The 20,477-nt window shown below is 42.9% G+C and overlaps 1 protein-coding gene across 5 annotated transcripts in view; it reads left to right on the forward strand.

The window, feature by feature from the left end:
- Nucleotides 1-20,477, forward strand: part of tns2a (tensin 2a) — a 57,336-nt gene that overhangs the window by 33,458 nt on the left and 3,401 nt on the right. For 3 of the 5 annotated variants that reach the window (XM_020635325.3, XM_020635323.3, XM_020635327.3), the window contains exons 4-25: nucleotides 2,539-2,577; nucleotides 3,018-3,059; nucleotides 4,746-4,795; nucleotides 5,209-5,392; nucleotides 5,655-5,705; nucleotides 5,818-5,940; nucleotides 8,914-8,978; nucleotides 9,447-9,530; nucleotides 10,565-10,677; nucleotides 11,729-11,789; nucleotides 12,228-12,303; nucleotides 12,617-12,746; nucleotides 14,013-14,078; nucleotides 14,420-14,536; nucleotides 14,816-16,366; nucleotides 16,609-16,774; nucleotides 16,891-18,077; nucleotides 18,188-18,319; nucleotides 18,465-18,560; nucleotides 18,724-18,801; nucleotides 19,217-19,294; nucleotides 19,599-19,767. In XM_020635325.3, the coding sequence (XP_020490981.1) occupies nucleotides 2,539-2,577; nucleotides 3,018-3,059; nucleotides 4,746-4,795; nucleotides 5,209-5,392; nucleotides 5,655-5,705; nucleotides 5,818-5,940; nucleotides 8,914-8,978; nucleotides 9,447-9,530; nucleotides 10,565-10,677; nucleotides 11,729-11,789; nucleotides 12,228-12,303; nucleotides 12,617-12,746; nucleotides 14,013-14,078; nucleotides 14,420-14,536; nucleotides 14,816-16,366; nucleotides 16,609-16,774; nucleotides 16,891-18,077; nucleotides 18,188-18,319; nucleotides 18,465-18,560; nucleotides 18,724-18,801; nucleotides 19,217-19,294; nucleotides 19,599-19,767 (4,658 nt within the window). The remainder of the gene's footprint in view (nucleotides 1-2,538; nucleotides 2,578-3,017; nucleotides 3,060-4,745; nucleotides 4,796-5,208; nucleotides 5,393-5,654; nucleotides 5,706-5,817; nucleotides 5,941-8,913; nucleotides 8,979-9,446; nucleotides 9,531-10,564; nucleotides 10,678-11,728; nucleotides 11,790-12,227; nucleotides 12,304-12,616; nucleotides 12,747-14,012; nucleotides 14,079-14,419; nucleotides 14,537-14,815; nucleotides 16,367-16,608; nucleotides 16,775-16,890; nucleotides 18,078-18,187; nucleotides 18,320-18,464; nucleotides 18,561-18,723; nucleotides 18,802-19,216; nucleotides 19,295-19,598; nucleotides 19,768-20,477) is intronic. The other 2 variants (XM_020635324.3, XM_020635326.3) reach the window with 2 other exon arrangements.

Here is a 20,477-nt window from a genome sequence, read left to right on the forward strand (position 1 = left end):
AGTTGGTGCGTAAGTGTTGGCCGGGGGAGATGGAATCTGGTGTCGAGTGTTTGTTCTGGCTTTGTGGCCGCCCTCTGCTGGCCCCTTCACTGGGCACATGGAGAGAGGGATGAGGAGGAAGAAATGAAAAAGTGATGCAAAAGGGATGGCCAAGATTTAGCCTGATTCATGCTGCATTTAGAAATAACAGAAGTGAAGGGTGCAGAGTCAAACTTGGATGGAAATGTCTGACTTTGGGGACTACTTCCAAGATTGGCAAAGTGAGGAGAAACTGGAACCAGAGTAGATGATTCCAGAAGGTTTTGATTTTTCCTGTTACACGCTACTTGAACTGTTTCATATTTCTGACAATACCACGAGATTTCATGAGGAGTTTTGTGGAAGCATGATGCGTTTGCTGACCGAGTTGTACCTTACCTGCCAAACCCTCCCCTGTTTCCCAGGACTTTTCGATTTCCTCCTGGCATAGAGGATTAAGTCAAGAGTACTATAGATAAAACAACCTATAGTACACGTATGGGTTTACCAACTCTGATTGATGAAGGGGTGATGCACTGAGAGAAAACAACAAAGGCAAAAAGGCTCAAAAAACACTAGTATTACTAGTATTTGCAAAATCATGTTCTGTGTGTGAACGCAGGCACACATTGTAAACTTACAGGTGTTGATTCTGTTACAGAGGAAAGGATTATAGTAAAATTTCCGTGTTCAACCCAACTTCCAACTAGAGGTGCGACATGTACAGACATAACAGTGTCATTCAGTAAAATGATTCACATCTTTGCATTCGTGCACTTCTGCAAGCTATGATATAAAAATGATAGAAGACAGACTGACAGTCTGGACGTTCTTCTGTTTATTACCAGAAATGGAAAGAAGACAGTAAAAAGGAAAAATATGGATAATCTTAAGGTCAGCCAAAAACAAACGGAGTAAGTATTTGAACAGGACTGGAAGAATACATTTGTTTGTTGCCATTTGGATTAGTTGAGCAAAATCACAGAACTAAGTAAGAGCAGGCAAAAGCCCAAAACTTCGGCCCTGCTCTGCAATCTTCAGAGAACATCAGCCTGATCCAAGGCTACATTTGTATTAGCATGGATGACTTTATTATCTTTGCAAAGTCAACCCCCCCCCCCCCCCCCCCCTCAAAAAAAAGGACTTTCATATGTTCCATCCAAACACTAAACATTTTCCCGCTCACAATTAGAAAGAAAAGAAAAATAGAATGACACTGCCTTAGCCAGAGGGAAGGAAGGGAAATTAGAGCCTTACACATCCCAAACCTTTTTTCTTTCCCCCCTACAACACAGGATAAAACAAGGGATACATGTCCCAGTGGAGATGGAAAAAACATGAATTATCAGTGTGAGTCATACGGGAACACTGTCCATTTGTCATCTGATTACTGATTTTTTTCAACCTCAACCTTTTTCCTGTGACTTCTCTCAAACGTGCCAATTCTGGATTTAGCTCATTATCTGTCCTTTTGCCTTCCTGTTGACGTCTGTTGTGTGGATTCCTACAAGCAAAAGTAGCAGACTGAGATTGATGCTAAGGACAAAAAAAAAAGGGAAGAAAAGATTAACATGGGCTGTATGTGGTGACACACCCCCAAGTTCAGGACCTGAACTTGTAACTTCCCTTTTGTGCACAATGAGATATACAAAAGCTCTTGCCCTTTTCCTGGATCCAAATAAACAAACCCGAAAGGGCTAAGTATTGGGAACATTGCTTTATATGTGTGTGTGTGTGTGTGTGTGTGTGTGTGTGTGTGTGTGTGTGTGTGTGTGTGTGTGTGTGTGTGTGTGTGTGTGTGTGTGTGTGTGTGTGTGTGTGTGTGTGTGTGTGTGTGTGTGTGTCTGTGTGTTGCATGTGTTACGTAAGTATGACTGTGGACCCCTCCGCCCCCCTTCATTAGAGCTGCTGTTCAGCTCCTGCTTCCTTTGGTCACAGTTCATTGACCCATAGGCCCAAAACAGACATGGGAGTTGGGTTTGTGTGTTTGTGTGTGTTTCCGTTCCAGCGCTCCTCCAGCTGTGTAGCTGACTGGAACTGGCTTCAGATTTGAGTACACTTTTACATACATAAACATGCTCTCAAACATTAAGTGGACTTGTGTTTACGTGGCCCTTTAGTCGGTCTAAGTGGTTTTACAGACAGTGTTTGTGCTCTATTCATCATCGTGTTCCTCTTAAAAATGTCGCTATCTGCGTGTGCCTCCTCCAGTCCGGCTTCAGTAAGCTACACTGCTGAACTGTCTGATAAGTGAGATGTCTTAATCTTGAAAGGGCAACATTCCCAGCAGTAGTTCACAAAGTGAGAGTTTAAAGGATTTAAAGGAATATTTCAGTTATTTCTTCCAAAAAAGCGTGGAGCTTGGTTATTGTTAGTTGGTGTTCATGAAAATATCTGTGATGTAAGGTTCTTGGTTTTGTTCTGATGTTGTTGTCGGGACAGAAATGACATATTTCAAGTCATGTAAATGTGCTGTGTGTGTGAATAAGCATTCAAAGCGGTTGTCTTTGTGTGTTCCAGATGACCTCGGCCTGCGTCCCAGCTCCCTCCAATGATCTGGTGAGTCCTCTTTACACATCCATTTCTCTCCTCAAGCGTTTCATGCGTATAAGACCAGCTTTCCCTCTGCGTCTTAGTTACAAGGTATGGCTTCCCAAAACCACAGTATGGCTTCCTCCTGCTGAATTCCTTTTGGGAAGCCGAGCCCTCAACCAAGTTTGAGCTCGGTTCATTCCTGGAGCGCTGCAGGATTTCAGTACTGGAGAAAAAAAAATAGCTGATGTTGCTACAGGAAGTAGTAATGTTTATCCATTAGAGAGTCTGTTTGTTGAATTAACTCTCCTTTCCTTCCTCTGGATCCCCTCCTTTTTCACTCCTCCTCCTTTCCCTCTCTCACCTCCTCTCAACCTCATCCTTGCCCCACTTCCTCCTATCATCCTCCTCTTCACATTCTTCTGTCATCTCTTCATTTTGATCCTGTCGCTCCTTCATGCATCCAGCAGCGCAGAGGGACCGCTCCTTCTCGACACACCCAGCACCTGGTGAGCACACATGAACCCTCACATCCTGTCCCCTGGTCCTCCTCATCCCCATGTTTACCCCCTGCACCCCACCCTTATCTTTTCCCCCCATGGCACCTGTGTTTTACTGTCTTTCTTGACATTTTTCAGAGCTGTCCGTGATAAACTGTCTTTATTAAATGTGATTGAACATGTTTATTCTGCACACATCTTGTATTGCATTGTTAATGTTTGTATTTTCGCTCTTTATTTTATCATATTTTATTTATTTATCTATCTATCTATCTATCTATATATATATATATATATATATATATATAGATAGATAGATATATACAAGAGGTGGGAAAAATGTTCTTATTTAAAAATCAAGATTCCTATCTTGTGAGATTTTTAATAGATTCATAACTTCCCAAAATCTTTTTTTTTTTGTTGACTAATCAGTCACTCCCTGGTAAGTGCTAAGGCTATCTCTTTAACTCAAAATTCCATATAGAGCAACAAGAAATTCAGCCAGTCTCTCAGATGACTCAAGTAGATCCTGAAGTATGGACTCATGCTTTTTCATAGATTCATAAATAGACTTTGAATCGTGAGTCCAGAATCGTTTTGAATCGAAAATGTATTCTCAATCGAATCCTGACCCCAAGAATCAAAATCGAAATCGAATCGTCATTTAAGGTTTTGTAAGGTTATAAACCTGATTCTGGTTCTGTTACAAAATAAGCCCATCACGTGTGACTGCTAAAAGACTCCAATGTTCATGACATGTCATGCTTAAAGGACATGTTTTCTGAGAAGATAATTGGCTAAAGAAGAAGTTGACAGCGGTATATAAGAAGAAGAAGACAGGAATAATGGCGGACAGTGGTGCAAAGAAGTGGTGCAATGAAGTACGATAAAAGTGAAACTGACACTTAATTACAGTGAATAAATATATTCATGCACTTTTCCTTTTAATGGACATTTGATATTCTTCGGTGAATCAGATATTCTGATCTGTCACTTTATGATTGTCTTTCAATATGTCGATTTTCGGAGAATCGCTGCATCATGATATGATCTTTATCCCAGGCCACGTGTACTGTATCTCATAAGTGTATTGCATAGTATCACATCACATTTCAGACTTTAAAGTTCAATCAATTAATCAAAAAATTGCATCACATCCTGCTCCTTCTTTCTGCATCTCCCTCTATCCCACTTTCCCAACACAGTCTCAGCAGACGGCTGTTCATCATGATTCTTGTTGTGTTGAAAGTTTCTGAGCTGTTCCTCTCCACTGTAACGTTGCTAAATGTTGCTCAGTGCTCATGATGGATTAACGTTGGGTCTTTGTAGATAACATAACAAAGAGTAAGGGGTTTTACCTGCTCTTTTGTAAAGTGTCTTGAGATAACATTTGTTATGAATTGGAGCTATACAAATAAAGATTGATTGATTGATTGACCTCATTGCAGTGTATCGCATCTTATTGTATCGTATCTTATCGTGAGTTACTCTGCGACTCCCACCCCTAACCTGCTGAACTCTTAGCATGTCAACTTTTGACCTTTCAGTCAGAGCCATCAGATAAAGCTCCAGCTCGCCTTTGGCTAGCTTCTGTTATGATGCAACAACACAAATCAGCATATTCACATCATTGAATCAATCAGGAAGTACATATGATCTACGAGTTTTAAATGTGTCTTTGTTTTCTTTCCACAGGGTTCCACAAAGTCTCTGACCTACACCAAACAGAGAAACACCCTCCCAAGGTAAAGGTCATCTCATTCAGGGCTCATAAAGCATTTGATTGAATTGCCTGCTGCTCCATTCCCAGCAGGATATTTTTCCTGAAGTAATTTAAGGCATATTATATCACAAGGTTTCTACATATGTAGAAATGATCTTTTTGTTGTTTACACAGTCACAGCCATCTCTTCTTCTTCTCTTTCTAAAAGGTTTAGTGTCAGTCATGTGATGGGAGAAGTTAGCTTTTGAGCTAACCTTTGTGTGACACACATTATCATGTTTCTCTCTTCTTCTTATATTTTACCAAACTCTTCCTCCATCCAGCCAGACAGGACTTTTATGAGGCTGTGCAAGAAGCCAAACACATTCTGACCCACTGTCTCTCTGCGTGACCTCACAACCCCTCCTCTCTCCTCTCCTTTTTCTCTTCCTTTAGGAGCTTCAGCGTGGACCGCGTGATGGAGAGAGTGATGGAGCGCCACTACGACTTCGACCTGACCTACATCACCGAGAGGATCATCTCCGTCTTCTTCCCCCCGAAGCTCGAAGAGCAAAGATACCGCATCAACCTGAAGGAGGTGGCAGCTATGCTCAAGTCTAAACACCAGGACAAATTCCTGGTGAGGGAGCAGAAATGTAGTGCATTGTCTCGGTGTACTTTGTGGTTCTTTACAGCAGGGATTGTCCCTCCCTCCTCAGCGTATTTAGTTTAAATCAGCTGTTGTTTGCTGCAGAATAGACAAAGAAACATAAAGCCACAGGAAGTGGAAATACACTCAGCAGCCCACAAATTAGCAGTCTGTTTGTGTTTTCCTGGCACACCCATGATAAAATAAGCAAAATGATAACTGGTTACAGTGATAAATATCTTTTCTGTTTCAGCTTCTGAACCTCTCCGAGAGACGGCACGATATCACCAGACTAAATACAAAGGTAGGATTTTAGTCTTGATTATTTTTTTCTACTTTATTAAATTTAATTCACTGGCCGCAGTCAAACGCCCTCCAACAACCTGGTCTCTCTCCCTCTACACATTAACCCCAAGGTTCATGACTTCGGCTGGCCAGACCTCCATGCCCCTCCTCTGGATAAGATCTGTGCCATATGTAAAACCATGGAGACGTGGCTGACCTCCGACCCCCAGCACGTGGTGGTCCTACACTGCAAGGTCAGAGTTCAGGGCGGGACCAAGACAGATGTGGCGTTGTTTCCCAGGCCCCCAGCTGGCAGATTTATCAAAATAGAGTTTCATCTTTAATCCTTTATAGAAACATAATGACAACTACATTAGTATCAAGTAACGAATGAATACTCAAGTTGAAACACTTTGTGCTGTTTTATTGCTCTTTGATTCTGCATTTCAGTAGTTTTCACTTGAAGGTAGGAAACTTAGGTCTGACCTCATGGACAATGATTGGCTTATAAAGTTGCCTAAAGTGTTTAACATTGACTGCTAGTTAGCTGGTTGACGCGGTTCTTCATGGAGGACATACTAAACAATTGGGGAAGCATTTTTTTTGTTTGCAAAGTTAGAATCAAACCAAACTTGTGTGATGAGTCATTAACATTTAATTTATGTTTTCCTTTATGATAAAGTCTAAAATATTATTCATAATACCTAATTTTAAAAAAAGTGCCAAAAAAAGGTCAAGCTCTCTGGAATGAAGATCATTATAAATGATGTGTATTCCTGAAGCCTTTTCACACATGAAAAAAAAAGAAATTTCATGCCCAAGTTTTCAATCCAACCTTATCTGGATTTATTTCCAGCCGGCCCCCTGCTAAAATGTCCCATAGAAGCTGGGTGAGCTGATGTGTGAAAGTGGGTAATAATTCTTTGCGAGCAAGTAGGCGAGGTGATGATGTTTTTATCCCGTTACTGCTCTCAGGGATCTTTGGTTTTCCACTCACCACTATGTTCTAAAGTTTCACCATAATCTGAAATTCAATGATTAACCACAATTGACGAAGAACAAACCAAAGAATTTGAATGAAACTGTGTCAAGTTGACTTTAAACTTTGACATCATTTAGTGATTTATTGAAGTCACCCCGTCAGGACTGTAGGGGAAGTTTAAACCTTCAAAACAGCGAAAAAGGAGCACACTCAACAGTAAAACAATTCTTCAGGTGCACGATCTGTTGTCGATCTGGACGCCGCTGCTCTACTCGGATAAAAGAAACTTTGAAGGACATTTAGTGCGCTGACTCTTCTGTCTCTCTGAAGTTTAAACCACCTCTAACAAGCCATCCAACACAGAGAGTGAATGAGCTCCCACGGCTTCTCTGAATGTTTCATTTACTGGTTTTGGTTTGGAGGATCGCAATTCTAAAAACCAGACTTCTCTTCTGCGGTCTGTTGGCTTCCACAGCATACCAGTTTATTTCCCCAGCTGCAGATCGTGTCATGGAAGGGAATAAACAAGTTTTTTTCTCAATGAAGGAAATTCCATCGAGCAGCACAGTGTGGAAACATGCTTTAATTCGTGCTAAGTGTGGCGCTGCAGCCGTCTTGCTTGTGTCCGAAGGGTCACATCAGGAATTTGATGCTGGAATGTCTTTGGAATGTGTCAAGTACAGAGCGCCCGGTGTGAGGAGACGCGACAGGGAGCTTTTTAATTTGAACTCAAGCTGCTTGTCAACATGTTTCCATGTCTCTGCCTCATCCCTGTCTCTCTCTCTGTAGAAAGTAAGAGCTGCAGTCACAAGCGTCAGGTCTTTAAAGTGGGAAAAAAATCAGCTGTCCTGGTACAAACCGCAGAGCCTGAGGATAATCAAGAGACCTCTTTCACAGAGTCAGTTAAGAGGACCCTGTGGTGTTCAGCCAGTCTTAATGTTGGCATCAGATTTAGGCCTGCACGATATGAGAAAGATATGTGATGTGCAGACATTCAATATAAAAACCAGTAATAAAATAGTGCATATAAGCTGAAAGTCACAGTTCCTTTGTCTGTTTGCTGTTTAGCATGTAGAACACAACATACCTGTTTGCAACATGATTTTGTTGAATTCAAATGAAATGGAAACGATTTTTCTTTCACCACATCATTATTTTGTTATATAAGACATCTGGCACCAATAAATCTGAGGGAAGCTGATAGCTAGCTGGAGCTTCATCTGACTGCATTAAAAAAGTGTGAGATCATGGCCCTTAAACCCCGTCCTCTGGGAAGTGAAAACGAAAATGAAAAGGTAATGCAGCTAGTTTAGTTATGTGCATGGAGATCGTAGAGGTTGCATGCATACACTCACGGTGCTGCAGTCACAGAATACAAACGTCAATCCCCCTCCCATTGGCTCGAGGTGAATTCTCCGGATAATATCCTGTTGCGTTCTCACATCTCAGCTCACTCGGACTTGCTGCAGAAAAAAATACTAGGAGTCTGGCAGGAGAAACTCTGGGTGAAGTCTGAACAATAAATTTGTCTGTTTGCAAAATATCAGGAGTTTTTGAGGATTTTTCTGCAAGTGTCAAAGCCCTAGTACAGAGTGAGGAAGCATGGCCTGTTTTTCATTTAAAGTCATTAAATCAGACTCTTGCAATTGCTTAGTTTGTCGTAAAGGCTGTGATTAAATGCATTATCCTGCTGCAATTTGTCTAAAGCCAGATCTACATTTTAAACAAGAAAAACCAAAAAACTGTTCAAGCTATTTTAAACTTTTTTCAGCTTTAAAAATGACCCCTACCCCTTGTTGTTTCCATGTTAACAGTATGTGATACAGACTGACCAGTAGCTCCAAACATCTTTGGGCAACTTCGATCATATAATGTCTTTTTTTTTCCAACACATTCTAGAGAGAGTCATGATCAAGAAAGCTTTTTTTTTTCTAACCCTTGCTGATATTTTGGTCACAGCGGTGAGCGTGCCTCCTCTCAGTCTCTGCTTCAGGCAGTACCTTGTTTTGAATCAGTCTTTGTTAAAGTTTACCAGTGAAATGTTTTTTCTACTTTGAAAGGAGAAACATTTAACTAGATGACAAGGTCAGCCCTTTCTCCTTTTCAAGATAATCCAGACAGCCATGACATCTTTGTGAAACAGATTCACTTTGTGGTCTCAGCGTCACTTTTAAAGACAAAGTCATTGTCTTCTTTTTAGTACCAGCACATCATCATTGATCTCTTTCTCTCGTCTCTCTTACAGGGCAACAAAGGTAAAACAGGAGTAATCATTGCAGCCTACATGCACTACAGCAAGATCTCTGCAGGGTGAGTGTGTGTTACAGACATCTAAAGCTACAATTAGCATTTTCCTGTTATTTAAAAGTATTGAATTGCATGTATTTCTTAGTGTATTGAAATACAACTTTGCATCTGTTTCATCCACTGACAGTTGTGTTCTAAATTAAGAACATGCAGCACAATGATTTCCATTCAGACTCTGTTGATAAGTGCTGTGATTAATTATGCCCAGTGGACTTTGAGTTGGAAACTGGTTTATCCTGTGGCTGATGGCAGCTGTATCCTCTCCACATACTTTCTAGCATCAAGACAGTCTGGTGCAAGTCCCATGATGGAAAATGTTGGCTATAAGCGTGTGTGTGTGTGTGTGTGTGTGTGTGTGTGTGTGTGTGTGTGTGTGTGTGTGTGTGTGTGTGTGTGTGTGTGTGTGTGTGTGTGTGTGTGTGTGTGTGTGTGTGTGTGTGTGTGTGTGTGTGTGTGTGTGTGTGTTTGCAGGGCGGATCAGGCTCTCAGTACTCTCGCCATGAGGAAGTTTTGTGAAGATAAGGTGTCCTCTTCCCTCCAGCCGTCCCAAAACAGGTAGAGGCCACCGGATGAAAAGAAGGGAAATTGGGAGCAAGAGGGGTGAAGGGTAGGGGGTGACTTTTGAGAGTGTCTAACATCATAGCTGAGGTCAGTAAATGCATCCCCGTTAGCAGCCTATTCAATGGAAAAAGGAAACAGCTTCTAGCTTCCAGCTCTTCAATTAAATAAACTGAAGGATTTGATTTGTATTAAAAATCTGGTTCAGGTCTGTTCAAAGAAGGGCAAATTTTACATTTGTAGTTTGCACAGTTAGCATGCTGCCTCACTTTCACACTGTCATGGTTTACAATAACACAGAGACATTGTTTTTATTTATTAGTTACATCAGTGCTTTTTCCATTATGAGAATTTAAAATATTAGCTGCAAGATAGGCAAATTGAATTTCATAAATAAAAGTCAAGAAGGTATGTGACCAACCTGAAGTGTAAACTCTGGACAAGGTCAGGCTAGCACTATCCCTCTGCTTACAGGCTTAATGCTAAGCTAAGCTAACTTTGTCCTGTATGTAAGTTCATATTTAATGTACAGGCATTTGAATGGCTTCAATCAAGCAAGGTATCACATATGCATATCAAGGGGTAGTCAAACTTTTCATTAATGTTTGTTGAAATCCAAATCAAACCCAAAAGAAGCTTTTCTATCAAAACATAGAACTTTTCCTTTCATAGCTATTCTTACACATGAATGTTAGTATGAAAATGTACTGATGGTAATTGAAGAAAAATAGTCTCAAGAAAATGACACTAATTCAAGTCAATCCAACTGGGAAAGACAGGAAACATTTCTCAACATGAGCAGATAGTTTCAGGAAAAGTCAAATATTTGCTCTCTTTGTATCTGACTACCTGGCAACAGCTTCGTCTGCTTCTGGACTGTTTGCATTCTTCAACTCTCTCTCTCTCTCTCTCTCTCTCTCTCTCTCTCTCTCTCTTACTCTCTCTCACCATCTGTTATTTGTATTCCTCAAATTTATCACCCTTCTTTTATTTTATAAGGATCTCTCTCACTTCGTCCTCGTCCCTCTCAGGTATATCTATTACTTTGGAGGACTTCTGTCTGGGGCGATCAAGATGAACAGCAGTCCTCTCTTCCTCCATCAAGTCCTCATCCCATCACTCCCCAACTTCCAGGGCGAAGGAGGTGAGATTGTTCGAATGATTTAAAACCAAATCATCAAAGTGTAAAAAAAATACATCTGCCTGTTTGGTAAGTAAACATCATTATAGGTACAATGCTTTCCATTTTACAGCTTTAAAATAACTAAGGCTTTAACCCTAGCACAATATTAATACAATTATATTTTAAGATCACAAAGTCGGTCGTCCCTCAACCGTAATGTAGGAGGTTCGATCCCCTGCTCCTGCAGCTGCATGTCTGATGTGTCCCGGGGGCAAGACACTTAACCACAAGTTGCTCCCGCTTGTTTATGAATGTGATTAGTTACTTCTGATGGACACTTTACACTTTACAACCTCTACCATCAGGGTGTGAATGTGTTGGTGTGACCCGGGTTGTAAAAGCACTTTGAGTAGTCAGAAGTCAGAAGAATAGTGCTACACAAGCTGAAGTCCATTTACCATTTGCCATTTTTGATTTTTATATTTGACCTAGTGTTCCGTTATGAAGAAGTATAAACATGTACTGTAGTAAGAGATGTGGTGTTGTATTTAGTGGTCATTACATCATAACTGCAAACAAAGCTCCAAGGAATCAAATGTCACATGAGAGTTATTGGCCATCATTAAGTCATGTTTCATCTGACGCGAGAGAAAGGACATCTTGTTGTCCTTTAAAGCATGTTTCCTTGGTCTCCTTTTCCTGCACTTCTCTTAAACATTTGGAGAACTAAGATTGAGGAGAACATAAACACTGAGATCATCTGAGTCGTTCCCTCAGTCACCGATCTGTTGCCTGATCTGACTTTAACTGTTTCCAGATAAAGTTGTATACATGTCGAGATGGTTTGTGTTGGCGTGATGCTCTGTCAGGCTTCCCCTCCTGAATCAAGGCCATGCTGACTGACTCACCGCTCTCATAGATGGGCACATTCACCCACCGCCCACACAAACCAGTCTGTTTATCTTTAATCTGATCGTCAAGTCCAGAAGGCGGGGGTGGCAGTCAGCACATTCCTCCGTCCTCCACGTTGATAATGCCCCGCTGTGTCTAAATTTCTCTCTCCTCCCTCTAGGCTACTTCCCCTTCTTGAAGATCTACCAGTCCATGCAGTTGGTGTACACTTCAGGCATCTAGTGAGTGCTTCTTGCTGTCATACGCCCGGATGATAGCACAGATATCCAGGAGCCTAACTCTAGGTTCTCGGGTGTTTTCTTTTATGGGCCGAGGTTTGAACAGCGTCACAAAGTAAATAAAGAGACAGGAGTGAAGAACATAACACAAAGAGCATCTTTCTACTTGAACCAGACTTTTATAAGTCGTATCTTTTATATGTATCGTCTAGCTTCAGGCCTTTCTAAGTAACTAGTGTGATTATAGTCACTGCCAAATGAAAACTTTATAATGTTGAATAAATCAAACTCCAGCTGTCAAACATATATTCAAATGGTAAAATCATGTAAATCAATCACCCTCTGTTTGTGAGATTCTGGTCACTTAGTGTCTCTTCTTGAGTTTCCTGTGTTCTTCCAGCTATATAACTGGCTTGTTTGTGTACATTGTGTTTTCCACAGCGACCTTCAAGGCACCGGAGGCAGGCGGTTGAGTGTGACCATTGAACCAGCGCTGCTGCTAAAGGGGGACATCATGGTGAGGATATGACACCATTGTAATCATGACTCAGTAAATGCTGCACACACATTAGAAGACAAAACAAATACTTAACAAATCATTTGCTTAAATGTGGTCAAATGTGCAGTGCTCATCCCTGCATACAGATGTTGGTGTGAAAAAGGTTTTGTCACTTTGTTAAGAAGGAATGATCATTTGTTCCTTCTTGTGCAGTCTGTCATTTCAGAAAAGTGTAGGTGTCACTCGTGTTGGAACAAGAAGCCTCACATTTACTGACCAAACTGCTCATTCTCCCTCTTTCCTTCCTGTTCACCTCTGCTGCCCTCTGCAGGTCAAATGCTACCACAGGCAAGCTCAGAGTGCCGACAGAGACACGGTGTTCAGGCTGCAGTTCCACACCTGCACCATCCACGGATCCCAGCTCTGGTTTGGCAAAGGAGAGTTGGATGAAGCTTGTTTAGGTACGTTCATTAAGAAAGCAAAGAGGGTAACATCTGAGCAACATTTAAAAGTTGGAGGCGATAAACAATCTGACTCCTGAATGTATTTGAAATTGGTAATACATTTCTTGATAAACATTTCCTTTTATGGTAAGCACAGAGTCGTAAGCAGTTATCCTGTGAATTATTAGACACAGTTTATTATCTCTTTTTCCTTTCTAACGTTTTTAATCTTTTATTTCCTCAAAAGTGTTGCAAATTAGCGCCCGCTATAAACACTATGATACATGCATTGGATTGCTGTTTGCTTTATTGTCCTTCCCCATCAAATAAATCATAAATAAATAAAATAAATAAATACATGTTTAAGGCTTACCCTTGTATCTTAAATATGTGAAAGTTATGAAATGATCTTTCCAATGGAACACATTACCATTTGGTTTTATATAGAAGTAGCAACAACTGGTTATGAACCCACAGAGAAATATCAACCAACCAGACAGCTCCCTTTGTTTTTGGGACTAAAAGTAACACACACTCCACTCTTGTGTTCAAGAACAAATGATATTGCTCCCTTAAGGCCAGGGTGGATTTTACAAGACGGTCACTTCATTGGTTAATCGTCATGCTGGCAAGATTTGTTGTTAAATCATCGCCAAACACAAGTATTTTATATGCTAACAGCACTTTGGAAATTAGCATTGCAGGAATTTATTCACAGTGGTCTGTTAACCAGAACGGCCTCCTAATGGTTGAATAATTCCCTTAATAGAAGTAGCTAAGTCTCCATCTTGGGCGTAATAACAGCTCCCTGGAGGTTAGTAACAGGAGTGGGTTGTACTGTATGAAGGGATCGGGTGTTTCTAACTATCCTTCAGAGAGCGTGAAGGAGGCCTACTGAACACTGGTCTATTGCTTAAGTCTATAATGAATGTGGTCATTACCTCATTTCCTCTTGGTTTTAGTTTCTGTAAATGATAGAATACGAGCAGCTGAGAAACGTGTCTGTAAAGGAAAGGAGCTTTTCAATGTGGTCAATAATCCATTACACTTAATGAAACATTGCTAATATAAACACACCATTGTGGGTTCATACACCTAAAAACACATCTGTGGAAGGTAGTTTTTGTTTGATGTATTGGAGCGGAGACACTGCTTGATTCCTCTGTAGGGGTTTCCCCCAATGCTGATATCAGTTGAAGACTGTGACGTAGAAAGAACTCAAAACTCTTTAATTTGAGAAATCTTTGTGTCGCTTTATTAATTTTACATTTCCTTTTTTTCCAGATGAGCGTTTTCCATCTGATGCCACAGTGGAGTTTGTCTTCTCCTCCGGACCTGAGAAAATGAAAGGTCGGTTCACTGTTTCTAAATATCTGTTCTGCTTCAAATGTTTAATTCTGAATTGTGGGAAAAGGTCTTTATGTCTCCCCCTTTATTCATGTTATTCCCATCTCCATTTTCTAAGCCGTGTCATGGAAGATATGTTTTCTGCCTGTTCAGGAAAAGTTTTTCTAGTCACTGTCGTCTAGTGCTTGCTCGTTGTGAGGTCTCTTTAGGAAGAGTACAGTCTAGACCTTCTCTATCTAAATTATATAGTGTCACCAGAAAACTTTTGTTGCTATTCTGCACTTTTTAAATACAATTTGATGAATTAAAAACTAATGCAAACTATTAAACGTGTCCTTTCTCAGGCCGTGAGTACCAGAAGAACGACCCAGCTGTAACGGTCGACTACAACACAGCTGACCCAGTGGTTCGCTGGGATTCCTATGAGAACTTCAACCAACGATACCAGGACAGCCTGGAGGGTAATACACTAAGTATTCCATTCATATTCCCATCTCAGCAGGACGTTATGTGAAAACTGATGAGCTTTAAACATTACATGTCTGCTACAGCCCTAATCTGTCCTGTGGACAATGCAAATCCTCATCATTTCCAAGAACAGATAGCTTAGATTTCAAGTAGAAAGAGATCCTCAGACAACAGCTGTGAGAGAAAGTTCAAACAGGCTCATAATTAGCTCTGCATATAGCACTAATGATGTCATTTTGATTGCTGATGTTCCCTCTGTCCTCTTGGCTTAGATATCGCCCACACCAGAGGTCCTTTGGATGGTAGTCTCTATGCTCAGATAAAGAAGCGCCGAGGTCCTGGCTCTGGTTCTCTCAGCTCAACCAATGGCAGCAGCCCAGCAGGAGGCCTCGCAGAAGATAGGCCCGATCATCTCATCGCTCACGGCTCTGGCTCTGCCCTCTCAGCCCATTCCCTCCATCTGAATCAGTCATCGATCCCCCCCGATTGCTCGGAGGAGCCGGTTCGCCCTCCTCCCCCAACCCGACAGGAGAGAGAGGATCTTGAACGTCTTCTTGGAGGGATCGAGGGAAATCGAGATGGAGAGCGTGAGACGGCCATCTTGGATGATGGAGATTCTTTGCCCTCTGAGGGAACTGGGACGCTGAGTCGGCTCAGTCGGACCTGCTCCTGCCGGAATGGTTACCGGTCTCAACGCTGTGCCGAGCCTGGCTGCGACCGCACCCTCCTCATGCCTAATGGTTATTGCCTGGATCGGGCTCCTGGTACCAACGGGCACCACGGGGCAACACCTTCCGCCAGCCCCAATCCGGCGGCTCCTCCATCACACATGGATCTGTGCCAGCACTACAGCCCCCACTCCCACCAGTCTCTTCCACCTCCAGACCTAGTGTGGGACCGCCAGAGTGGCCCTCCGCACTACCTGCATCGCTCCTGCTCAGAGGCTTCCTCATCTCGACACATCTGTCCGTACCCATCTCCAGACCTCACCACTCATCCCCACAACCACCTGCATCATCACCCTCTGTCTGCCCCGGCTCGCGTCTACTGTCGTGAAGACGACTTTGGTCCCTACCACCATCCCCCTCCACCTCACAGCCACCATCACCCCCACCCACACCACCCCAAACCTGCCACAAGCCCTACGTATCACGACATAATGCTGATGGATGGTATGCCTCCACCTGGCTGTCCTTGCAGAGACTGCAACATCAGGAGAGAGGACTCTGCGGCTTACCACACCCTGAGGCTGGACCGCAGTGAAAGCTTCCACTGGGACAGAGAGGCAGAGGTGGGGCTAAGGAGAGCTAGGGAGGCAGAGTTACCCCGAGGATCAGAGCTCCAGTGGGAGAGGGATCCAGGGCTGAGACGAGGCAGAGACTTGTCCCTCCACTGGGAGAGAGACAGGGAGGCTGAGCTGCAATGGGAGAGGGATAGAGAGGCTGAGTATTGGCACAGGAGGGCCACTGTAGCCTCCTACGGCCCGCAGGGTCACGACCTTCCAGCCTTCACATTTGACCCTCTGCCATCAGGTCATCCAGCTTACCCAGAGGCATCAAGGTCCCATGCTCACTCTCAACTGGATCTGAAGTACAGCAGCAGCAGCAGCGGTTACCAAACGCCCCGGCAGGTGTGCCCCTGCTCGCCTTACCAGCCGTCGCCATCTGAAAGCAGAGGCTACGGCTCTGGCTACCAGTCTGAGTCCACGTCCCCGCTGCCTACAGGTTCCTGCAGCCATAGCAATGGGCAAGCTGACCACAGCCATAACCACCACCATCACCATCCAGAGTCACAGCAGTCATACGGCTCTGACTCACACACTGGTGAGTCATGTTAAAACAGAGACACTCAGAAATGTGCTTACTGTTAACAATGGAAAATGTATAAATTTCCCATAATCAACAACAGCATGTGTTTAATAGTATGACTCAACAGTAACATTGCACAATAACCACAAAACGCCTCATCTTGTAGCCTCTTTTAATGGCCAAGAACCAAATATCGAATTTGGAATGCTGATTACTACTTTTTGTAAATGTTCTTCATTATTTTTCTTACATTCCAGATGGCCTTCGTAGTTCTGGCGAGAGTGTGGGCTGGAGGGATCACATAACTCATGGTTCTTTTAAGAGAGCCCACAGAGACGTACACGCTGCATGCTCCACTCCGTCTGACATGTCTGGACCGTCCACTCCCGTCCACACAAGCAGCCCGCTGCGCACAAGGGAAAGGTATTCCAGCTGAACACCATTTTGGCATTTTTATCTTCATAATCAACTGTGTAATCTAATAAGTCTACCTACTTACAGACTGAATGTTACAGCAACCCATGACCTGTCTGTTACAGCCCCAGTCCAGGAGGGAGAGAGTATGAGATCCGGACCACTGACATCATTGACTGCGAGGGTTCCCCTCCCCAGGACGGACACTTTCATCCCCAAACTATTGTCCCGGAAAACCAAAGAAGCAGCCCAGAGCCATCCTCCATGCCTCAGGTGGCAAAAGACTCTCAGTCACACCCAACCACACCTTTACAAACAGAACCCCACAATCACTGCGCTGCACCAGCAGAACAGCACCGTATCCCAGAAACACCCTCAGCTTTGTCAGTACAGAACACTTCTTCTGTTGACTCTGCAACGCCAACCACGTCAAACCAGGGACTCTGCCAGGCTCCTTCATCCCCAATCCATGCTGCTCCTGCACCAGATACAAACTCCCAGCACAGACCTCTTACTATTCAAACCCCCAATCCTTCAGAAGCTGCTGCACTGGCTCAGTCTGTATCCCAGCCTCAGAGCCAGACACAAACTCAAAACATCGAATTGACAAGAACGACCCCAGCAGAAGTCATTGGCTCTTCTCCAACCAACGCATCTCACCCTGAAGCCCCCAAACCAACCATGACTCCTTCCCCCAATGCCACATCTGCCATTGCATCTCCATCATCCCCCCAGCCTGCCTCCTGTAGTACGGAGGGCTCCCCGGTCTCTGACACCCCGGTTCCTGGCTTTGCCACTTTGAGTAGGAGGTTGATGTTGAGTGCGTCTGACTCCCACAATCCAAACCACATCCAGGAGCATGGACCCACACCCCACCATTACCCAGGCATGGAGCACAGCCCTGCCAGACAAAATCCATCTCTCGACAACAACAAGAGGCTATGCTACTCCAGTCCAACTCCTCAGCTCCATTCGTCCTCCTACTCCAACTACTCCACTATCTCCATCCCGCTTCCTCACCCACAGCCGCCTTTGCCCGAGAAGCGTCACCCTCCAACCCAACCAGGTTCACCTAACGAGGCGGTAGGAAGTCCAAAGCCAGCTGTGAGTCATATACCTGCCTCCACCACCAGCAACGGCCAACATCAGCACCATGTCACATTCTCTCCTACCGTGGGGGAAATTGCTCCCCCTGCAGGCCAGAATGATAGAGAAACAGCCATTGAGACAGAGAGTGCAAACAGGGTCAGTGTGAAGTTTGTTCAGGACAGCTCAAGATTCTGGTACAAGCCTGGCATCTCCAGAGAGCAAGGTAGGTCCAATAGTGTGCAACTTCTTTTTTGTTATTAAGTAAAAAAAAATCGAACATAGTAATTTAACAGGACGAAACACTCCTGATATTTTGGTTGTGTTTGGTTGTAGCAATCGCAGGTCTGAAGGAGAGAGAGCCAGGAACCTTCCTGATCAGGGACAGTAACTCTTTTCAGGGGGCCTATGGCCTGGCCCTGAAGGTGGCTACTCCTCCTGCCAATGTCAACAACCACAGCAGCAAAGGTAAAGATTGTTCATGTCTTCTATATTCATCCTTTTCACTCTTTGGTTCATTCCTGGTAATGTGTGTCACATTGCACTTATTCAACGGCTGTTGTAGACTTGTTGGTATTTGCAGCTTATTAACAGTTCCTTTATTCTGTTACAGTGAACGACCCTCTGGAACAGCTGGTCAGACACTTTCTAATAGAAACAGGCCCTCGAGGAGTGAAGATTAAAGGCTGTCAGAACGAGCCTTACTTTGGTAAGATTTCCTTCTCCATCTTAAGGTTTTCCATCTTCGTCTGTCTGGAGGAAGTATTTTTATTAGCCTGAAAGGGAAAGTCAAAAGAAATATAATGATTATTTAATATGTTTTTTATCCTCAAGGAATGTAAGAGTTTTTATTTCTTATTTGTCACCAAAAGGGAGTCTGTCTGCGCTGGTCTACCAACACTCAATCACACCCATCTCATTGCCCTGCACGCTAAAGATCCAAGAAAAAGGTTGGCACACCTACTACATTCATATTTTGTCGATAATCTGTCAGAAAGAAGCGAGTAACAAAAAAATCATGTTTCCTAAAGCCAAATGGGACTCCTTGAAAAGACTTGCTTCCTTTTGATCAACAGTCCAAATATCCAAGTTAATGTAACAGAAGATTAACGTCACAATTCTTGGCCTAAAGCGACATCTCAGCTTTAAAAAAAAAAAAAGGAACATAAATGTCTCTCATGGTTTGCAATTGCTTTTTGTTTTCTGCATGTTTTCAAAAATCTGTGATAAATTTGAATAAAATATAAAAAAAGAAATAAAGCCTCAAACACAACTTTTAAACTTCAAGGGACATGTCAAGTATTTTAAATGAAACGGTTTGTATTATCTGATATCCTGATTGTTTATCATCTGTATTGTCATTAGATCTGATCGGAGAGGTGCAGGAGGTTCAACCAGTGAGTAACATCAGCACGGCTGCTGACCTGCTGAAACAAGGAGCAGGTGAGATCTCCGTCCAGTCTCACTTCCTAAAGCAGGCTGTTGTATTTCTTACAACAAAAATGATACAACGTGTGCGTCTACAGCTTCTACTGATGTTACGCAGGAAATATAAATGTTATAAAATAAAAGTAAGAAATAAGGCTGCATTCATTTACTATGATTTTACATAAAATTAACTAAACCTATAATGAATACAAACAATGGCACTGTTACAGGTCAGTTAAATAAAACTCTTGAGATCTGTCCGGTCTAACAGCTTTTAATGCCCGCCCCTCTCTCTCTCTGTCTGTCCCTCTTTCCTCAGCATGTAACGTCCTCTACCTGAACTCTGTGGAAACGGAGTCTCTGACCGGCCCCCAGGCCATCGCCAAGGCAACAGACGCTTCCCTCGGTCGTAATCCGCGTCCTGCTGCAACTGTTGTCCAGTTCAAGGTGACGTCGCAGGGCATCACACTGACTGACAGCCAACGCAGGTGAGAGACTCTCCAGTGGATTCACTTGCCTTTGACACAGCTGAGGTCTGAGGTTTTAGGTTTTTGGTTTGTCCATGCATACATCTGGCTGTCCAGTTCTTGTGACATCTCAGCAACACATCCATCCATATTTTTATCATCTATACCCCTTATCCTGTTCGGAGTCACATGAACCACTTGCAGCTGTCAGTTTGATGATCGTAACTAGGCAACAGCACTCCCCATTGCACCGCCTTGCAGCCTTCAGCAACACTTTTTAATTTATTGTATTACATGTTACATTACGAATTCATCTTAGGAGTCAATTAGTGTCTCATTTGGCTCCCTTATTAAACCTCTTTAAACCTGTTCTTCGTCTGTAGGTCCCCTCCTGTAAATGATCCGAGTGGCCTCGCTTGTGTCACCTGACTTATGCTGTTTAAATATTTTCAGTTACTCAACAATGGCCGTCCTTCACGCCTCAGTTTAACGGTCATTTTATGGAAAACACTCAAGAATGTAATGTGCAAATTGACTGGTTGGCCGAGGTGCTTTACCAAGTGGCAGTAATTTTTTTTAAATCATTTAATCATTTACAAAGTGTTCTTTTTGTTTACAGTCATCAGTAGTTTGTAGACATTTGATGGTGAACAGTCATTACTTGATGAATGATGATGGGTAACACAGCATTTTACTGATGAAATGTCCCTAAAGACCTGTTTTACTATTTC

The sequence above is a fragment of the Labrus bergylta genome, chromosome 12, assembly GCF_963930695.1.
Source record: "Labrus bergylta chromosome 12, fLabBer1.1, whole genome shotgun sequence".
In the NCBI taxonomy this organism is placed as follows: Eukaryota; Metazoa; Chordata; class Actinopteri; order Labriformes; family Labridae; genus Labrus; species Labrus bergylta.